The sequence below is a fragment of the Microcaecilia unicolor genome, chromosome 6, assembly GCF_901765095.1.
Source record: "Microcaecilia unicolor chromosome 6, aMicUni1.1, whole genome shotgun sequence".
Taxonomy (NCBI): Eukaryota; Metazoa; Chordata; class Amphibia; order Gymnophiona; family Siphonopidae; genus Microcaecilia; species Microcaecilia unicolor.
In genome coordinates, this window is record NC_044036.1 from 53,778,899 (window position 1) to 53,801,560 (window position 22,662).

Consider the following 22,662-nt stretch of genomic DNA (forward strand, 5'->3'; position numbering starts at 1 on the left):
TCAGGCCTCAGATCCTATCACAGCACCAAAACTGTACTGATCACACTACTGGCCAACTTTAAAAAAGAAATCACCTATGGAAAAAAAAATCCTCCAACTACAATATGACATGTCAAGTGCATTTGATATGGTCGACCATCAAATCCTCAAAAGAGTACTCGACAAAATCGGCATAGGAGGAAAAGTGCTCAAATGGCTCCTAGGATTCCTAACTACTAGATCCTACCAAGTGAAAATAAATTCCTTTTTCCCCCCTCCATGGAAGCTAAATGTGGGGTACCACAAGGCTCGCCACTCTCACCAATATTGTTCAACCTAATGATGATCCCCCTGGCTCGAACTCTAGCCAAACAAGGATTCAACCTCCTCATACATGCAGATGACATGTATAAGAATCTACACGAAAACACAACCAGGATTACAGATGGCATAAACATAATGGAATCTTGGGCATCAACGTTCAAGCTCAAACTAAACAAAGACAAAACACAATGCTTGATAATCACATCACCTCACAATATCAACCACTTCCCAAACATCTCTGTCATGGGTACATCCCTCCCAATATCTGACAATCTAAAAATCCTAGGAGTCACCATAGACCGAAATTTGACCTTACGACAAACAAATCTCAAATGCTATGAACAAAATGTTCCAAACCATGTGGAAATTGAAAAACATTAAAAACTACTTCTCAAGAGAAGTATTCCGCACACTAGTTCAATCCATGGACCTTGCCCACTCTGACTATTGCAACGGAATCTATGCCAGACGCAAGGAACAATACTAAAGATATTACAAACAGCTTAAAACACAGCAGCAAGAGTTATCTACGGAAAAAAACAATTCGAAAGCACCAGACCACTACTCCAAAACCTTCACTGACTACCATCAAAGCACAGGTATCCTTCAAGATATGCTCTCTCGCCTACAGAATAAGAGTTGGACTTGCACTGGAATACATGACAAATCTAACAAAACTACCTAAACGCAGCACTATCAGAGGCACAAGAACCTATCTCAACCTTCACTTTCCCAAATGTCAAGGCTTCATATACAAATCTTCATACTCAACCAACTTCAAATACATTTGCACCAAGACACTATATTATCTTCCCCACTACTGCTTAGGCATTCCAGAAAAACATAGCATTGACCGCTTCCCCTCAATAACGGGCATCATCAACTGCACACAAGTTGCACTCAGACACACCCCCCCCCCCCCAGGCACACAGAGACTTACAGGAATAGAAAATCATTTCACTCCATGAACATGCAGGTCATGTGTGATGCCAAGAAGATTGCGGACGTGTATTCCTGCTATCCAGGCTCCACCCACAATGCCTGTATCCTTCAGCATTCAGGAACCTGCCACAGGTTTGATCGAAGGGAGATTACTGGCAGCTGGCACCTAGGTAAGCAGTACAAGGATTCCCAAACTCCACACCCCCTCCCACCTCCTAACCTTCGCAACACTCCCTCCCTCTAGATGCTGCCACAACCCCAATCATTACCCCACTTCCGTAAGGTCACCATACCAGCCAATACACACCCATGTCTGTAATTCTGCTTCTTCCCACAGGTGACAGAGGCTACCCCCCCCCCCCCCAGCGAACAAAGCTCATGACTCCCACAATCCACCCCCAAAATGAGGCGAAGAGGGTACAACAAGAGGCATAAAAGTATCCGCATCATCTTAGAAAGGACCTCTGGCCAGCTCAAGAATCACTTCAGATGTCTGGACCGATCCGAAAGGAATCTCCTCTACAGGCCTTAAAATAATGGCCAAAATATTCATAGCCTGTTGCATGCTGCAATATCTGCAGTACTCTACAGAAGACCTTGATTTTGATTGTTTGGCTTATCACTGGTCAGAGAATTTATCATTTGAACTTACTAGAGCCCAGCTTTTTATTTTTGTTACATTTGTACCCCGCGCTTTCCCACTCATGGCAGGCTCAGTGCAGCTTACATGGGGCAATGGAGGGTTAAGTGACTTGCCCAGAGTCATAAGGAGCTGCCTGTGCCTGAAGTGGGAATCGAACTCAGTTCCTCAGTTCCCCAGGACCAAAGTCCACCACCCTAACCACTAGGCCACTCCTCCATGTCAGCAATCGTTGTCTAGGGTTGGTCCCGGGTCCAGTTCACAGAGGCAGTGGGTTCTCAAAGAATACGCAATCCACACGGGTTTGGATATATAAAGTATATTATATTTGCATATAGGTATAGGTTCATAGCATTTAGTACAGGTAAAAGGGTACAAGGCTGTCTCTCGGTGTGTGTTTAGAGTAAGAGAAAGAAAGGATAGGGTGTTTGTTCAGAGGAAGAGAGAAGCCTTGGGGCTTTGCTGCAAGAGGTATATAGGTGTGCAGAGAGAAAGGAAGGGAGAGAAGCTGCCAGCCCCCAGAGCCCTGTACTCTGGGGCTCAAGATGGTGGTGGGCAGAGGGAAAGAAAGAGAGAGACGTAGTGCCCTGGACACAGAGAAGTGCCCTGGACAGAGACTATGTGCGAAGTACTCAGCGGCGCTTTAGCAATATGTCGTTTTGAGAGCTACAATATCAGTTTCCCCTTCGCTTATACATATCACCAGACCTTGCTCGCAAATGGGCATTTACTGAATCTGGAGCGTGTGCCACAAGCAACCCATATTCCCGCAACACTTGGACATATGTTTTGGAGCTGTCCACTTAATCAAACCTTCTTGGGCAATGCGGCACCACAGTGAGGCCATGCAGTTCCCTTACATCCTTCATTGATGTTTGCAGTTTTCCGACTTCCTTGACCCCTCCTATGTGGACTTCAAGGGTTCTTATGCCACTTGGTTTTGGTAGTACAACGGGTAATAATTTTACTTCATTGGCGGACACCCGCAGCCCCTACTTTGGCAACTTAGAGAATTCACATGAACACTTTGATCTCCATGGAACATCTGGAGATCGCCGACATTTCATCAGTGCACAGGGAGAGCTTTCAGAGAATTTGGGAATGCTTTTGCGCAACACTCCAGCCTGCAGCAGAAAATTGAATTAGTATAATGTGTAGCAGTTGGTTTAAAGGGAAGGGGTGGGGATGGGGGGGCAGGGGGTGTTCTTTAGTTTCTTTTTTAATTAATCTGTGCTTGGAAGCTTGTTTATTTTGCTTATTGATATGGAAAATTCTGCAGTTTTCTGTATCTTTTGACATGTTCTTAATAAATATGATTTAAACATAAAGCAAAAACTGGGAATTCTATTACTGAAATGTTCAGTTCTTGTTACTTCAGTGAATTAAGGTGCCCATTTATTAAACTGCACTAAGGATTTGCACCTAATGTGCATCAACAGTCAACATTAAGGTGCATCACATGCAATAACTCTCTAGTAACTGTTGAGAAGGCAGCCTTACAGGTAATGCTAAAAAATAATTGTAAAGTGCAATAAGTGTCACAGCCAATAATATGGAATGCAACTAGCTACAGTTCTGGAAGTGTAGCTAATTGTATTACATAATCTGCAACATTCGCAGTCAACCCATGGCAATGACCTCTATGTTAACTGCAAGTTGCAGTCCTCATGATTCCACACCTCTTAATATGAATTTTTACATGGCCATGGTTACAACACTGTTAGCAAGTGTTAAAAGCCACATTAAATACTTAGTGCATTTCAGTAAATAGTACCTTTAATAAGTAAAATGAAAGAAAATCTAGGATACTTACTAAAACTGCCCAATTGTTCGTGTGTCCACTTTTAAAAAAATGTTCTGCCTGATGCTGCAAAGATCAAATAGATTTAAATTAAAACATGACTACATTAGTACAACAACCACTTGACATATTTCATACATACATTCATATTTTATATAATAAATATATGAAGAAAAAGTAAGATGTACCAAATCTTGTAAAATCTTTACTGAGTTGACACAAAGCCTGATGTAGCCAAATACACTGCTCCAGGGAAAACAAACAAGCAATCACTAACAAACAAGTAATCCCTTGATTTTCTGAACAGGAATATAAACCTATGATTGAGGATATTAAGCAGATTGTTCCTTTTGTGAGGTATCCATCATGACAACATTATGTAACTGTTATCTTCTAGCAAATTTTGAGCAGATTGAATCCTTTTGTAAATGAGGCATGTTAGCACTTAACTTATAGTACTCAAATGTTGGACATATCCATGCACCTCCCCCTGTGTAAGACCCTTGTATTTATGCACTAAGCAAGTTACACACTAAGAGGCTGATGCTCAAAGGCTCACGGTAGAGTGAAGACTCTACTGTGAAATTAGCACCAAAAAATTACAACAAAATGCCCAAACTAATAAGCATGAAAATTACTGCCATGTTAAAATTAAAATCACAGTAGAAATCTGTGGCTGGGTACTAAATGTCAACCCTTCCTATCAGTGCCTGAGTGGTGACTGGCTCAGGTACTGACAGAAAGGGTTGACTTTTAATTTAAAAAAAAAAAAAAAAAGCATGCCACAGAATGCATCAGTCCCTTACCCCCTACTCCTAACCCAACTCTTCCAGTCCCCCCCCCCCCCAAAACATATCCCTGGTGTCTAATGGCACCCACTCCTAACGCAACCCTTTCCTTCCCCCTCCTACTATTAAAAAAATGCCCTGGTGGTCTAGTGGCACCCCAGTCCCTCTCGCCTCTCCCCTCCCAGTCACAAAAAAATGCACTGGCAGTCTAGTGGGAAGAAGGGAGGGTGCTGCTAGACACAAATGAGTTGGGGATTTTTTTTTTGGGGGGGGGGTTGCATCAGCAGGGAGGGGGCACCAGACACCAGGGATAATTTTTTTTTTAATCAAGTCGATACAGAACAGTACTGGGGTAGAGTAGTCAGGCTGGGAAGAGAGAAGGGGTGCTGGTACACTTTCAATGAACCTTTCTATGTTGCCCCAGACTTGGCATAAATTTTCCAACACTAGCTGTGTGGCCAAAACTTTTTTTTTTTTATTCGCCATGCCACGGAATAACAAATTCACCACATTTTGCATGTGGTGTGTGTAATGGTTTCCTCATAACACTCGCACTGAAACCTTTCTAAATTGCTATCCAACAGTAAAACACTTTTAAACCCATGGTAACCCTGTGGGAAGCTTTCTGCATTGTCCCCTTACTGTCCAACTAGCACTTACATGCATAACTTAACAGCAGGGCTGGCTTAACCACTGGAACAGGTGAAGCTCTGGCCCAGGGTGACAACGATTAAGGGTGCCAATATACCCAGTCTCTGATCTACAAGTTAAGCCTTTTTCGTCCACCCCTTCCATCTCTCTCTTCCCCCCTCCCTGTGGGTCTGACACTGCTCCCTCACCTTTCTCATTCCCCTGTGACATCAGTCGCCAGGGTCCTATGGGCAGGACATAGCAGAAGGAAGACCAAGGGGCTGGCTAAAGGGAGCCTGTCATGCTGCTGCCACCACCGGCAACCAACATAAACTTTATAGACCACAGGTGAATGAGAGAGGTGAGGAACCAGTGCCGAACTCACAGGGAGGGGGACAGAGAAAAGGGAAAGAGAGACTAGATCGGAGGGGTAGGGAGAGATGCTGAACCTGGGGGGACAGGCATGAGGGGGCACCAGAAGTAATGCAATGGGGGAGGGGGCACCACCAAAGATGGCTTAGGGCACTGCTATCCCTTAAATCGACTCTGCTTAACAGCCATGCACATATTCTATAACATACTGGTGCACTCGGCACATAAGTACAGGCATCAAGTTATAAAATGAGGGGGAAGGTGCTCAGTACAAAAATGTTCCCAAGGTACTGATACATGATAAATCAAAACATTCCCTTTAATCTGAACGCAATGGGTAAGACTAACAAACTGCCAACTTCACAAAGTTCTGACATGGAATACATTAGGGAAAATAAAGACCTTCCCCCCACCCCTTAAAAATGCCATCCTTGGAGTAGTGGGAGGGAGGATTTTCAGGGCAGTCACTAAACCAAGAAGGGCTGGGAATGCCAGCCTGGTGGATGGTTTGGGGAACGGGCAACCAATAGGGCCAGGAGGTAAAGGGACTGTATAGAGAAAATCTGGTCCACCCACCCCCACCAAGACCCTGAGCACCGAGGGGGAAGTTTTAGGAACAGAGGCAGGAGGACTTTACAGTGGGTGATGACTGAAGTCCCTGCCCATTTCCATTTTGGGAATGACTAGTACTGGTGGTGGGGGGGGGGGGGAAGACACCCCAGGTTAGAGAATTCAGCATGGAAGTACCTCACTTCTGGCAGGACTTTCATTGCACACATGAATGGGATGGGAAAGGGAGATAAACATACAGAGATAACTGAGAAACTGTAAGATGTCTAGGTAACATCACAAGTACTGTGTTCTGGTTTGCTAACAGAGGAGATTTAAGATAGAACTGAACTATGATTTTGAATACTCCAATATCATTTGGAGATTACATTTAACACTGTGCTGACCATCTGAAAAGCTCTGAAATGTATAGACCAAGTTGACAAGTTTATGAACTGTTTTCAAGTTACTGTTGGTAAAGGAAGATGAAATTGAAATATGGAGACTGCTGCCTAATTTTTGTGCGACTGAATTAAAGTGCACCCAGTAAACTGATTACTCCACAGACTACCAGGATAAAGCCGGCCCGGCCTGGCTCAGCTCGACTTCTTGAACTCTGTTTACACATCCTGGTCCCGGGGTTCCTGACCCAAGGAACTCAGCCGGTGCCTGTGTGTGGACTGGAGTGAGTGGGACTAGGGTTGCCCATACATTGCAAACAAAAAACTAAAACTGCAGAACTGTACCACATACTAGGTCACAGTCAACAAACCCGTTTTATCCCCATTTGCCCCCGGGCTCTGCTTCTATAGCGCTCGGATTCGGCCTCATCAAGGAGAGTATAAAGACCCTCAGCCACCCTACCACTGCCTCCGGAGCCCTGAAATCCTCCAAAAGGCTGAGCAACAGCTCGGCTTCGGCCCGCATGTCCCCTCTGCGCTTGAACCTGTATACAACATACCATCGCCAGACCTTGCGCGCCGAAACCGGCAATTAAAAAGCCCGCAAAACCGAACCAAGAAACGCTGCAGCAAGGTGCCATATTCCTTAAACGACAACCGGAAGTATGAGTGATAAACGTACGACTAGCTTCCGTTGCACGTGACTGTAAACTAGGGACTGGTTGTCATGACAACTTGCGTCCCGGCTTCTGGTTTGCTGTGTTAGTATATGAAGCGCTTTTCAAGACGTTTGTCCCCTGCGCCATGACTCGCTTCCTTCTCAGAATATAACATAACATTGTTAGATCCCAAGCTTCAGTTGTACCTCTCCTCCGTTTATTGCGCGGTGATTCTATTTTTTTCTTCTGCATGCAGCGATTTTTTTTTGAGGGGATGGGGAGAAGGAGATGGAGCGCCTAAGGAACCTCCTTGGTTTTCAGCATGATCTGTGCCTCATTATATCTTCCAACTATCAACCTTGGTTTTTCAAAAACTTGATTCCTGTTATTTCTACTCTCTCATATTCCGGATACACGATAAGGCTTGATTTAGAAATGCAATGCCTGCCTGGAGTTCTGTATCCCAATGCTATTTAGATGAAGGAGAAGATTTTCTTGTTTACTTTCAGGTTCATGTGGGACGGGAGGTGAACAGGGCTAGTGCTAGAGTTTCTGCCCCCTCTCCATCCGACATCTTCTCTTTCTGTCAACTCTCTCCGCCCCCTCCTTATCTAGCGTACCCTTTCTCTCTACCCTCCCCTGGGGCAGTGAAATGCTTTTTAGTTTGGGGGAACCTAAGCTCTGTCCTTAGGGTTACCATATTTGGTCCCCCCAAAAAAGAGGACACATGCTGTGCCCCGCCCCCTTTCACACCCCACCCTGCCCTCTGTCACATATCACCCCACCCCTTTCACTCCCCCGTCACACACCCCTAAGGGTGTCCTTCCCTCACCTTACTCTACTGCCCTGGTGGTCTAGTGACCTCTTCAGGGCAGGAAAGAGCCTCTTTCCTGCCCAGAGATCTGCCCTGCATCCTGTTCACCTTGCAATGCTGAGTGCTGATGGTCCCAGCGCCGATTCAAAATAGCCGCTCAGAGTTGAAGAGACCTTGCAACTCAGCATTGCAAGGGGAACAGGATGCAGGGCAGCACTCCGGGCAGGAATGAGGGGGCTCTTTCCTGCCCCGAAGAGGTCACAAGACCACCAGGGCAGTAGAGTAAGTAAGGGGAGGCTAGGCTAGGACACCAGTAGGCCCGCACACCAGCCTGCCCGTTTGTCCGCACATAGACCTGACATAACTGTTTGCACCTACATTTAGTTGCTACAATGCCAACTTACACTAGTATTCTATAATGGCATCTTGGCACACAGATGCCGTTATAGCATTGGTGCTCAGCACGTGACATCGGCATGCCTAAATCGTGGTGCACAATATATAGAATTGCCCCCATAGGACTTCCCAGTTCAATAAAAATCCCAGCAACAGATACAGAACAGGTAGAATTACAAAAGCATTCATTTCAAACTCTGGTGTCACTATTAGACATTGAGAAGTAATTCAAAAGCTTGCAAATATACACTCAAACTGTACTAATCCTACCTATGAAAAACCATAACTGCAGATGTTCTAGAACACCAGAAAACCTCCAGTTGTAAAAAGAGAACTACCATACACAGAATCTACATGTTAAAAGAATCCTCTGCAATTACAAAAGGAAAACAGAGACTGTCACCTAGTTACAAAAGAAGAAGAGACCACAGATTAGAAAGAAATACCTAGACACAGTGGCGTACCAAGGGGGGGGGGCGGTCCGCCCTGGGTGCACGCCACTGGGGGGGTGCCGCGCGCCTGTTGGCTCTTTGTTTTCATGCTCCCTTTGCCCCAGAACAGGTTACTTCCTGTTCCAGAGCAGAGGGAGCATGAAAACGAAGAGCCGGCAGGCGCGCGGCACTCCCCCCCCCCCAGCGGCGTGCACCCGGGGGGGGTTCTTTCGCCGGGGGGGCGTTGCACTGTTCCAGGGGGGGCGCTGTACCCGGGGGGCGGGGTGCATCGGCGATCCACCCCGGGTGTCAGCCCCCCTAGGAACGCCACTGCCTAGACAAGAAATGAAATTGAAAACTGAAGAAAACAGACTGTGAGAAGAAAGACAGTTTCTCCTGTACAAAACAAAATACAAGAAATCCATATTTTTCAAAGCTCGCATATTACTCTAAATATTACAAATATAAAATGTTTGTACCTTTGTTGTTTTTTCATATGTGAGTTTTCTGTTAAGGCCTTTTCTAGGATGTAATTTCCATTTTCTGCTTCTTCACTGGCTATCCTCTTCCCTTCCTTATATCTAAATCTGACTATGATCCTTCACTTTAATGTTTTTTTTCATTTCTCTCATCTGTTTTTTTTTTGTTTGTTTAATCTACCTGTAGCTAAGTTTCATTCCTCCTCCCTGTCAGCCTCAGTTCAGAGTTTAACCTGACAGTTAGCCTAACTGAGGCTTCAGGCCTACTCAGAAAGTCAGCTAAAGGTATCTGGGAGATGTTGCAAGCAGACCTGACCTACTCCCTGGTCTGATCCCTCGTGATGTCACTGTAAGTAGAAAGGATGTCTCTCTACCTGATGGGATTAATTGGCCTGATGAGATAGTTGGCCTGAAGGGATTAGTTGACAAGGGTATCCAGACAGGCGATCTTTGAGAATTGGGCCTTCTTAAAGATAGCCTGTCTGGCCACCCTTGTCAACTAATCCTTCTGATTACCAAGGAGATATATATTCCTTTGAGCAAGGCCTTCAAAGGAATACACAACCTCCTCGGTAATCAGGAGACATTAGATCAAACCAACCAAATTATAACAGGGTGGTGCTGGGAAAAAGAATTCAGATATTTAAACCCAGAGAGGGGCACAGGATACATACAGCCAGACACTCAGACACATACACGCCCCACCCCTTCAGATATCCCCACATTCAGACACAGGACACACACACACTCAGCCCCAACAGAAGGACAGACACTCACTCACTGACAGACACACACAGAACCAGAGGGGCACAGACCCAGAGACACAGAAGCAGCTGCAATACGTTTCTGCCCTAACAGCTGTAAGCCTATTTCTAGATAAAATACTTTTTTCCAAGCCACACTTGTGTGTTGTATTATTGTGTTACAAAACCCACTGCCCCTAAGAAGTGGACCCAGGATGAAAGAAAGGAACCCAGAACCAGACGAAAGCCAAAGCTGATGTATGACCTCTGGGGACCATAACTGACACTCCCCAGAGAAAATGAATCCTGTTTGCTGAAAAAGTGTTAGGTTTTCAAGGCAGAAACTAGGTTCTTGAGCCCTTGGGCCACTGCTGAGGAGCGGCAGTGGCAGGCAAAACCTCCCCAAACCAGAGACAAGGCCAAACTCTGACAGAAACAGCTAGACTTCACCTGCACTTGACTGCCCTTCTCCAGGAGTTAAGCCCCTGGGTGCAGGCGGCCGGCAGGACTTACAGGACCGGGCAGGAACTGCATACCAACTAGGCTGAAAAGGGACTGAGGGTCAGAGGGGAAAGGAAAATACATGGGAAGCAAGACAGACTACTGGGCTAGGACTCACAGACAGACAATACAACACTAGGCAGGAAATGGACAGGCTTGAGAGCAAGGACTAGAAGCTGCAAGACCACCAAGAACTAAACAAAGAAATACAAACAAGAAACAAGACTGGGAAACAAGCAATACAGTACAAGATAAACCACACAAAGACTAGACTAGAAACAGGCAAGACTCTCAGCCAATAAACTGGACTATGCAGAAGTGCACAGAGCACACCAGCATACCAGGGACCTTAGGCGATGCAAAGGCAAACCCAGAAGTTTCCAGATGGTTAATAAAGCCCATCAGTAGCTGAAGTTCAGCTGCAGGAAACACAAGGCAGCTAAGGGTGCTGCTCAGGCACAAACAAGAAAATCAAGTCTGGCAGCCTGGAAGATCCGGACCGGACTGGGCTGAAGTCTGGAACATGTAACAGTCCATAGCAGCCACCGGTTCTGGCCACCAGAGGGCGAGGTGAGCACAGACAAGAAAACATGACAAAAAGTCAAGAAAAGGGAAGTTTTTGTTTTCTTTGTGGAGACTGTCAACCCAAAACCCTGCCTAAGGTGATACAGAGGTTCATTTCCCTGAGGAAGACTCAAGGTAAACTATGGAGGGACCCCACGAGGAAGCCATCAGGTTACTTGTAGAATGCTTCTGTGAAGCTACATGTGAAGAAACTCTGTGTTTTAAGCCTGTAAAATGTATTGGATATTTTGTCTTGAATATGTCTGAAGTGTATTTCTCCTGTTTAGCCAGCAGATGGTGCATGTTTATGCTTAAAGCTGTTACAGAGGACAGACTTCTCTTTCTTTTATTTGACACACAGATAATAAGAAGTGCCTGTAGTGATGTAACCAGTTTTTATTTGAAACTTGACTGTTCTGGGCTCTGATTGGCCTGAAGTTTTGAAATTATCCCGCAGTGGCTGGCTATTGCTTCAGTCTTAGCCTGGAAGAAGAGGGAGACAGATCTCTTTGCTAAGGCTCTGTGAACAATTATATGTCCTGATCTTCCCAGGTACTGTTTAGACAGTGTATAGATGTTTAGTTACTGATCCATTTTTTTCAGTTACTTGTTACTGTTTGCTTTTTTTCACATTTTTATCCACTGTTCAATATTTTTATGAAAATAAACACAATTGTTTGTTCATTCTGCCTGTGTGGACTGCTAAAGAATCTTGGTGGTTTGTGTGGAGTCTGTTAGTGCTTTCTGGGAACTGTGGGACCACTGGGAGTGTGGCTGCAGTTACCTAGAAATCACTGGGGATATTTGGAGAGCGGGAGACTCGCCCAGAGGCGGTTGTGACCCAGTTGGTGGAGGGAGGGTGCTAGTGTAGAGCACAAGCGGCAGGTGCAGGCAGACCTGATCTATGCTGGGGATAGACCCTCTAAGTGACCGCGGGGTAACCCCAGGCAGGTGACTAGGCATTCCCATGCCAGAAAATGGAAAAATCAACTAAGCATCCAAAGTGAATTTATAATGCTTGACAAATGAAGTCTAAAGAGAAAACCTTTAAAAACTTTGGGAAAACCTTTATGATCCAACTCATGATCCCTTCCACTGGAGAAGAGAGAAAGCAAGGTGTATGAAATGGCACCTAAGGAACTGAGGGCCTGCAAAGGCCTCTCCGGTACTATGTAAGTCACATTGAGCCTACAAATAGGTGGGAAAATGTGGGATACAAATGTAACAAATAAAAAATAAACTTTTCATGCTCTAGTGCAAGTGGGAGGGATCTGTACCCAAACTTTGCTAGACAATGGCTCCCAGGTCATTATTATCTAGAGTGGCTTGTATGAAAAGTAGCAAAACCACCAAGGTGGAAAAGAACAACGATGTCCCACAAGTAATTTCAAGAGCCGAGGAGGAGCGGGAGCAGAACCAGGCTCTTCAAGAAACAGATCAAAGATGTCCAATGTTAGAAGTTTAAGTTAAATATTGAGGGAAGACTCTACAAGGTACCCTGTTTCAGCACAAGTAGTGCCTTCTTCAGGAGTCTATATAAATGTAAGGATCATTTTAATGAATGAACTATAAATTAAAAACAAATATAAAAATACAATAGGACAAATGAGAAAAATTAAAATACTATCACTAAAGTGCAGTTAGTAATTAAAGGATATTCAGAGCACAACAATTAAAATATAAATAAATAATATATATATAAGTCTATATATATGGCATGTTTAGAGGGAGAAGGGAGACAGTATATAGAACAACTTTGAATCATCCACAAGGATAGTTGGTGTGAATACTAACCTTGGTACTTTATTTCGAAGTTAGTAGACCGAAATTTTTGGAATAGAGTCTGGTGGATGACGTTCTGGTCGGAAAGAAATATGTATGTAAATAACAGTTTTTGTGAGAGAGAAAAAGAGAACGCACTAACTATAGCTAGAAAGATAAGTGGACATGGTGGCATATGAAGAACTGAAACGAATCGCAGCAGTAAAGTGACTGAACAGGAAGCATGTGTACGAAAACAAATATTGGAGTGGGGAAGTACATAAATGGATACTGGACAGGTGTAAATAAAATAAGAGAAAAGTACCTAAATCATATTTGGATTTTGGATTTTTTCATTTAGGTGACACCTTTCTTAGTAGTTCAAAGCAAGTTACAGTCTCTTTGAAGAGATACTAAACCTGAACCCATGAGAACTGAGTCAAGAAAAGTCCCTTAATAATGGCTGCTTCAGTCTAAAGATAGAATTCCTACAGTTTGTCTCTGGAACCAACAAGATATTTGAGCATTAGCATGCCCTGTGCCAGGAGTCCAGCCTTCAGTTCCTGTACAAGTAGGGGCCAACTCTGAGTTTTTAAGGAGAATGTTTGGCCAATGTAAGGTGGGCCAAAATCTGAAGACTTAAAGACTCATTCTACCCTGAGAAAGCTTTCATGTCTTTTGAAAAAAGAACCAAAAGTTGATAGAATCCATGGTAAGGGACATGCACTGAACAGAAAATGTGCAGTACTGTGCAGTCAAGGCCGTGCCAACACGGTAAGCGTGGTAAGCACAGCAGAAAGGCGCCGTCCTCTGGGGGGCGCCCCGCCGCACCATGCTTACCTCGCCCTCCCATGTCCCAACTGCCCGCCCTCTTCTCCCCCCCAACAAGATCCCTTTTAAATTTACCTCCGTCCGACAGTGAAGGCGCAGCGTCAGTGAAGGAGGCGGCGCTCCCGATGTCTCTACTAGTCAGTGTTCCGCCTTCTTCTGACGTCAAGGAAATGATGTCAGAAGAAGGCGGGACATTGAGCGAAGGGAAGACTAGTAGAGACGTCAGGAGCGCCGCCTCCTTCATTGATGCTGCACCTTCGCTGCCGGATGGAGGTAAATTTAAAAGGGATCTTGGGGGAGAAGAGGGCGGGCAGTTGGGACATGGGAGCGGGAGGGCAGGGGAGAGAGGAGCGTGGATGGGAGGGCAGCGATCATTTTCACGGGGGGGGAGGGGCGCACGCGCCAACTGTTTGTCTGCCGGGGGCGCTGGGGGCGCCAACTGATCTTCTGCAGGGGGGCGCCACAGACCCTTGGCACGGCCCTGTGTGCAGTATTCCCTCACCCCTACCTAGCTACTCCTTCATGCCACCTGGCTAGCAAACATTTCTGGAGAGAACATTGGGCCCCATAGAGAATTATGGAAATGAGAGTTATAGTGTATGAAAAAAGTACAGCCAGCCAAGATAGAGGCAATCATATCATGGCCCAGTAACTGCACTGTGATCATGTGTACAATTTTGTGCTTACTGTAGGGCAGGAGTAGGCAACCTCAGTCCTCAAGAGCTGCAACAAAGGGGCCCTTTTATAGAGCGGCCATTTTGTTTGAAGTACAAACAATTGAAAATGCAGGAAAGTTGAATCAGCAACACATGTTCCTGAAGATGCCACACACGGGTGAAACGGTGGTCCCGTCGGACATAAGCTAAGTGTTGCTTTCTGTACATTCGGAGCTTTCCAATTGAATGTTTGCACCTTTTGGATTTCAAGTCAAATTAAATGCCTGCACTTTCTGAATTTAAGTTTAGCACACACTAAATGAAACTGCAAAAACATAAGTAAAAAAGCAAGGAGTTTTTCAGAAATCCCTATGATAGAGCCTGGATGATGTAAGGACCAGTGATGTATTCAGGGGCATAGCCACGGGCAGGCCCGGCCCACCCAATTTGGGGTCAGGCCCGCCCAGCAGCACAGCGATTCCGGAGGCTCCGGTCCCCATCATCATCCATTCCCCCGTGGCGTGCCGCAACTTTCATCCCCATTTTCCCTCACCCTCGCAGGCTCGCCCAGCAGCGATTCCGATCGCAGGCAGCTTCTTCGGCTCGCACATGCTGCCTGCCGGCTGCCGCTCAAATCTCCTTGCAGCTACTAGCAGCGCTAACCCGGAAGCCTCTCCTCTGAGCTTCCGGGTTAGCGCTGCTAGTAGCTGCAAGGAGATTTGAGCGGCAGCCGGCAGGCAGCATGTGCGAGCCGAAGAAGCTGCCTGCGATCGGAATCGCTGCTGGGCGGGCCTGCGAGGGTGAGGGAAGATGGGGGTGAAAGTTGTGGCACGCAACGGGGCAAGGGATGATGGGGAAAAGATGTTGGAATGGGTAAGGGAAGACGGGGACAGCAGCTGCACAGTGGGGTGGGAGGGAAGAAGATGGAAGGAAAGATGCTGCACAGGGAGGAGGGAAGATGGAATGATGAGGCATGGTGGGTGGGGGAGAAGCTGCATGGGGAAGAAGGGAGAGATCCAGTAAAGGGGTGGAGGGGTCAGGGAGGGAGAAGTCTTGGCTGCATATGAGGTGGAGGAGAGGGAGACATGCTGCATAGAGAGGGGATAGGTGGTGAGAGGGGGAGAAATGTTAAACATAGGGGTGGAGAGGAGGGCAAAATGGTGGGCATAGGGGTGGAGGGAAGGGAGAAATGTTAGACATGCTGGTAGAGGGGAGGAAGGTAGATATGCTGTATGGGAAAGGGAGAGAGACGTTGGACAGTGGGAATGAGAGGGGGAGATAGACATGGGGGTGGCTGAGAGGTACACAGTAGGTGGTGAGGGCCGGGGGGGAAATGCTGGGCCATGGGGGAGAGGACTACTACTATTACTATTTAACAGGAATGAAGAGAGAAGGGGCAGGAAAATATAAGGCTACCATGATGGGGTGGGGAGGGGATCAGATGCTGGTTAGATGGGTGGAGGGAGAAGATGATGGGAATGGTGGAACCCTGTGGGAGAGGGCAAGAGGGGGAGGAGGGGGTGGCAAGGAAATGAATGAGAGATAGTGATTACAGAGGGTAGAAATATGGTAATGGGGAGTAGATTAAAGATAAAGAGAAAGTAGGGATGGGGAGGAGTAAGATGGGGAATGGGAGAGCTAGTGGGTGAAAGAAGAAGATGGAAATTTGATAGGTAGTTGAAAAGTAAAAAGGAGACAAAGAAGGGTGAGAGAGAGGCAGAAAAGAGCTACAAAGGAATGACCAACATGTCAGAGGCAGGAATATTGAGGAAACAGGAGAGAGGAGAAAAGACAAATGGACTACAGCCGCTTGAAGAAGAATTAGCAGACGGCAGAGAGGAAAGCAGAAAAGAGAAATTGGAACCAGCAAGATGGAAAAATAAAATGCCCAGACAACAAAGGTAGAAAGAAAGCATTTTATTTCAAATGTTTTAAATGGAATATGTTAGCTTTTGGAAATGTGCATAGGAAATGTCTTTGTATTGTGTTCTGTAGAAAAGGAAATGCATGTTTTGTGTCTCCAGTGTTGCAGTAATGCTATGTTTAACTTCTTGGGGTTTCTTTTCAATTTTTGTCTAAATATTTTTATTTCTAATTTGTGATCCCTTGTTCTGTGTTTGGTGAGGTTCTGTTGGTGTGATAGTAATGGCAGGTGGAAAATTGGAAGGGAGACAAAGAGGAGAGGGAATCGGGGAGGGGAGCCCTCCTTTATTTTATGACCTGGGCCCAAGCAGGTCTAACACCAGTCCTAACCCTTGCTGTATAGCTGGTGAGGATTCCCAGACATCCCCAGCTAAGGACCTCCTCCAAAGGCGGCCAGAACTCCCTTCTACCAAGCTCTGGCAACAGCATTCTTGAGCCATCGACAGCTAAGCATGTGTGGGGTGCTGGCATCAGTGGCTTAGGGTCATTGCTGCTGCCTGCCAAGCTTGGTAAAAGAGAGTTCTGGCCACCTTCAGAGAAAGTCTTCAGCTGACTGAGCTTGAGGATCCTCATTAGCTAAAGTATTTATATTTTGAGGTGGAGGTAGGGCGGAGCAGAGAAAATTTTGTGCCCACCCACTTTGGGCTCAGGCCCACCCAAAACTGGCTGTCTGGCTATGCCACTGGTATGTATAATGTATTATTGCTTCTTTTCCTGGTCTAAGAACTCTTAGCATTGCTTAGATGTAGAGACCAATGATGTAATGATTGTTTATATATAGCTAATCATTGTATATACCTTAATCATTGTAGAATTTAGCACCTCTAACAAAGGTTTCATTTATCTAATACGAATCCAAAAGAATCCACGGTAATTATTGAGTAGTCTGTGTCAGTGAGACAGGCTGTAAATCCATAGCAGTACACTCCCTAGCAAGCCCTGATGTTACATTTACCTAGTCAATATAGGGGTAATTGAAATCATCCATTATTACTGTGTTTGTTAGCCTCCTTAATTTCTGATAACATTTTTACATCTGTCAGTTCATCCTGGCTAGTTGGAGTACACTTCTATCACTATCCTTTTCCCCTTTACACATGGCATTTCAATCCATAGGGATTCTAAGATGTGTTTTATGTCCTGCAGAATGTCCTCTTCTCTCAGAACATTGAAGCTGGCTGGTGAGTGTTATGTGACACTGATGAAAAAGCAATGCAGCCTCAAGGGGTTGCAGAGGGTTAGGAGCAGGCTGATTGCAGAGCTTAAGGCATAAAAATGAAGAGCTTCTTCTAGTGCATGATAGGAGGGAGGAACTGCTTACCCAGCATGCTAGAGGCCAGAGCTGAGGCAATAGGAAAGGCCCATGTGATAGTGGGAGCTGGGCTCGTGTGTTAGGAAATAAGGGAATCTGTAGTTCAAATGTAACCAGTACAACATGCACACAAGCAAAGTGGGGTCAGAACAGTCAGCATAGAGATAACATACAAGGATGAGAAAGGAGATGGGCATTTCTTACAAGAACAAAACAAGAGATCAATGTAGATTTGTAAGGGGAGCAACTCAATGAGGGGAGGGTAATAGAGGGGAGAGTTGGGATATGAAATGGTTGGGGTAGTAAGAACTGAAAGTTGAAAGAGAGGGAGAATGAAAGAAGGATGAAATCTAGATGTGAGTAGATAGAAAAGATAAAACAGAAGGAAGGGAAAGGTAAATGTTAGAAACAAATATTGGGGAAGAAAATAAGATGAGAGAAAGAGAGAGAAGAAATAGAAAATGGAAAAGCAAGGAAAAGATTGACAAAAGAAAAGCAGAAGCAAATATTTAGCTACATGGCTACCCCATAATTTTAAACATATGTTATCCATAATGGAGGCAATTTTATAAAACTTTTTCAGAAGTGTGCTTGAGGGGTAAATGTGTAAAAGTATGCATGGTGAAAAACGTGGAGGTGTATTTTCAAAGCACTTAGACTTACAAAGTTCCATAGTAACCTATGGAACTTTGTAAGTCTAAGTGCTTTGAAAATGAGCCCCTGTCCTGCTTATAATCGAATGAGAAAAACGCCCAAGTTCCGACCTAAATCGGGAGATGGACGTTTATCTCACAAAAACGAATAAAGCGGTATAATCGAAAGCCGATTTTTGGACGTTTTCAACTGTAATCCGTCGCGGATGCGGACAAAGTTGATGGGGGCGTGTCAGAGGTGTGGCGAAGGCGGAACTTGGGCGTGGTTATCTGCCGAACAGAGATGGGCGCATTTCACCGATAATGGGAAAAAAGTATGCGTTTTTAGCTAGAATTTAGGACACTTTTCCTGGACCCTGTTTTTTCATGAATAAGGCCCCAAAAAGTGCCCTAAATGACCAGATGACCACTGGAGGGAATCGGGGATGACCTCCCCTGACTCCCCCAGTGGTCACTAACCCCCTCCCACCACAAAAAATGAAGTTTCTCAACTTTTTATTTTCACCCTCAAATGTCATACCCACCTCCCTGGCAGCAGTATGCAGGTCACTGGAGGAGTTGTTAGGGGGTGCAGTGGACTTCAGGCAGGTGGACCCAGGCCCATCCCCCCTACCTGTTACAATTGTGCTGCTTAATGCTTATTAGTTGTCCAACCCCCCCAAACCCACTGTACCCACATGTAGGTGCCCCCCTTCACCCCTTACGGCTATAGTAATGGTGTAGACTTGTGGGCAGTGGGTTTTGAGGGGGATTTGGGGGGCTCAACACACAAGGGAAGGGTGCTATGCACCTGGGAGCTCTTTTACCTTTTTGTTTGGTTTTGTAAAAGTGCCCCCTAGGGTGCCCGGTTGATGTCCTGGCATGTGAGGGGGACCAGTGCACTACGAATCCTGGCCCCTCCCACGAACAAATGCCTTGGATTTATTCGTTTTTGAGCTGGGCGCTTTCATTTTCCATTATCGCTGAAAAACAAAAACGCCCAGCTCACACATTGTTGAATAAAACATGGGCGTCTATTTTTTCCCAAAATACGGTTCGGTCCGCCCCTTCACGGACCCGTTCTCAGAGATAAACGCCCATGGAGATAGGCGTTTTCATTCGATTATGCCCCTCCATGTGTACTTTGGCATGACGTGTGTGGGTGTGTTCTTGGGCAGAGCACAGGCAGAGTTGCAAAGTATGCAAATCTTTATAAAATATACCCAGTCATACAAATTGTACTCGTGTACATTACAGCAGCTGCTGAGTTGGTGTAAATGTCTGTGACTTCAATCTATCCATGATTTCATCACTTAAACCAGTGGTTTTCAACCCAGTCCTCTGGACACACCCAGCCAGTGAGGTTTTTAGGATATCCAGAATCCCTGGGATTCTATATATTACGCCTCAATTTCCATGCAGAAATTGAAGCGTATTCCATAACAAAGCGCATTACTTAATTAGTTAACAAACTAATCAGCACTGATAATTGGATGTTAAGCAATTATCAGCACTAATTGGCATTAATTAGAATTTACGCGCACTGATTGCTAAGCATATTCTGTAACTTATATTCTGCAAAGAGGTGGGATAATGTGGGATTCAAATGCAATAAATAAATAAAATAAATAAATTCTATGTCGCATAGTTGAAAAGTGGCCATGGTTATAGGAGTGGAATGAGCAGGTCGTGGGCATTTCTAAAATCTATGTGTGTTGTTACAGAATACTCCTGCTTCATACCTAATTCAGACATCAGGATTTATACCAGGTTTTAGTTCAGATAATTGACTGCGACTAAATTTAGTCACGTGGAGCAGTACTCAGCATATTATATAATGTATGACTAAATTAAAGTGTACTTTATAGAATATGTTTGATCGTGCGGAAATCAATGTGCGATATACAGAATCTAGCCAAATATACATGAAACAGATCTACATACATTGCCTCCACTGTATGCAAATCTATCTTTAGTTCAAGCTTTAGTGCTATCCACATTTTATTACTGTAATGCTGTTTGCTCAGGCCTAAAACAGCTCAGAATACTGCGGCTCATCTCTTACGTAAAGCCTCTCAATTCACCAAGTTAGCTCCTCTTTTAATCAAACTGCGTTGGCTTCCAATAAATGCAAGAGTTACCTTTAAACTATGTGTACTTGTTTATGAAATTTTACTTGTTCTTTTACTTGACTATATACAATACTTGTTAGAATTACTTTTATGTAATGCTCATCTGCTGTCGAGAGACTATCGTATCCTCCATATTCTGTGTTGTAAAATTCTTCATTACAGATCTATTCACATACCAAGCTACTAGGAAATTGAATTCCCTACCAAAGACACTCAGATGTTATTGATGACTTGAAATTTTGTAAATTGTTCAAAGCATTCTTATTGAGTGAATTTCCAACCTCTCTTAGTGATTGTTATTCTTTTAGTTAATTTGTTATTTCAAAATGTGTCATCTTACTGCTTGGATGGTTTTACCTATTATTGTTTTGTATCTTTGTTGTAGTTCTCTTGTTGTAATTGCTTTAAAAGTTTGATGTAAGTCACATTGAACCCAAACTTGTTTGAGATAATGCAGGGTGCAAATTCCATAAATAAACAAATAATTAATAAATAAATACATCTCATTTCCATTCATTCTAGATTTCCTGAAAGCCTGACTGCTTTAGTGTGTCCTGAAGACTGGGTTAAGAACCCCTATCTTAAATCAAAACAAATCTTGTATACCACTAAAATCCCCTTTTCTGAGTTTAGTGCAGTTTACATCATAGGTGGAACATAGGTTGAATGCAATCTTATAGGTCACTAGAGGAGGAGAGTCATCTAACAGACCTAAAGACAGTTAAGGGATATAAAAGTAGTAATAGTTGTTATGCAGCAGGCTTTGGAAAGAGAAAAGCTTTTAACCTCTTCTGAAACTTAAGGTAGCTAATCTAATAACAAGAGGTAGAGAGTTCCATAAAGAAACTCCTAATACAGGGAAGTGAGAGCCAAAGATTTTCTGAAATCGAATTCCCTTAGAGAACAGTGATGCTAAAATCAGTTGTTCTTTCAGTCTGTTGGATCGAACGATACATAATGATGACACATTAATCAACAGTTCAGATGTGATACCGTATAACATTTGAAAAACTAGGCAAGCAGCTTTAAACCTGATTTTTTCAACTAATGCAACATATATTCACATAAGCCAGTAGCAAGTAGGCATGACAGAATGGCATGACCAGTCACATCAAAAGTGAAACCAGCATCCAGCATTGTTTAGAACACAACTCCTTGCTTAACCATTTGGTATCAAAGAGAATCTAAAGCTATATTGGCAAAACCTTATTGCTGTGGCCTTGTATAAAGTCACATCAATATGTACAAGCATTCAATTGTTGGTCAAGCTGAATCAAAAACACACTTTTCAACAATCTTAGCCAAAGTAGGCAAATTAGACAGAGAATGATAACTACAATACTGATCTTTTTTAAACAGAGGGTGCTCAACCACTGTTCTTACAAGGAGCAAGAAACCACCCTGCATTTAGTAAAGAGCCCACAGTGCTATGTGGTAGGAGCCAATTCTGTAGTGGAACCTAATTGCCTGGGTTCTGGTATAGAATACTAGTGTGACCCAGTCCTGGTGCACCTAACATTTAGACACCTGCACTTACACCAGTTATAGAGCTTGCCAGGGCTCCCAAGAGGAAGGGGGCAACATTCCTCGGGCCCGGCCAACAAGGGGGACCCGGTGTCGAGGTCTGTCTCTCTTCTGCTCCTGCTTGTTGGGACCCGGGTGATTGCGTTAATGTGATAACCCAGGTCCCGGGAAACACAGGAGCAGGAAAGTGACAGACCGAGGGAGGAGCAGACACAGGAAGGTAATGGGACAGGGGCAGTGGCTGCCCAAGTGGGATGGGAGCTGGGGGCGGCGGCTGCCCTTCCCAGGCTTGGCTCTGTCTCTCGACGGACTTGGAGCGTGCATAAGTGCAGGCACTTAAATGAGGCAAAGATGCTCGTAAGGTACACAGGTAAGTAGGAGACCCCTTGTATCCCACCCATGCCAACTAGCAAATATGCGCTATGCAAGATAGTTGTATTTTTGGGCAGCATGCTGGCATATGTGTGTACAAATGCATATATTCTAGTATTCTAAACATTTCTGTGCACAATGGGCACATAAATATTAGCACCCAGTTTATAGAATAGAATTTTTAGTCCCTAAAGAATATCTCACCAACCGAGGGAACAGGAATTCAGGGTGCAACCCTCCACTTTTAGTTGGCCCACCCACAATTTAACCTCTACCACAATGATGGACTGAAAAATTTCCCAAATGAAGAAAAGCAAGTGCCAAATGAATAGGAGTGAGAAATACAACATGTTGCTCCAGGAACCATTCATGGATCAAAATCAGATGAATGAATGGTTAAGGATAGATATATTGAAACCTAAAGATAAGTGAATGATAGTTGTAGCCCAGGACAGCAGATTAAGGACAAGATGGTTCTAGTTAAATGCCAGTGAAAATGACCAGTT

General features: G+C 44.6%; 1 protein-coding gene across 1 annotated transcript in view; it reads right to left on the reverse strand.

Moving 5' to 3' along the window:
- Positions 1 to 7,084, reverse strand: part of PIGK (phosphatidylinositol glycan anchor biosynthesis class K) — a 274,884-nt gene extending 267,800 nt beyond the window's left edge. The window contains exons 1-2 of the mRNA XM_030206903.1: positions 6,987 to 7,084; positions 3,699 to 3,752 (exon numbers count right to left, since the gene is read on the reverse strand). Coding sequence (XP_030062763.1) covers positions 3,699 to 3,752; positions 6,987 to 7,067 — 135 coding nt within the window. The 5' untranslated portion in view covers positions 7,068 to 7,084. The remainder of the gene's footprint in view (positions 1 to 3,698; positions 3,753 to 6,986) is intronic.
- Positions 7,085 to 22,662: the final 15,578 nt, after the last annotated feature.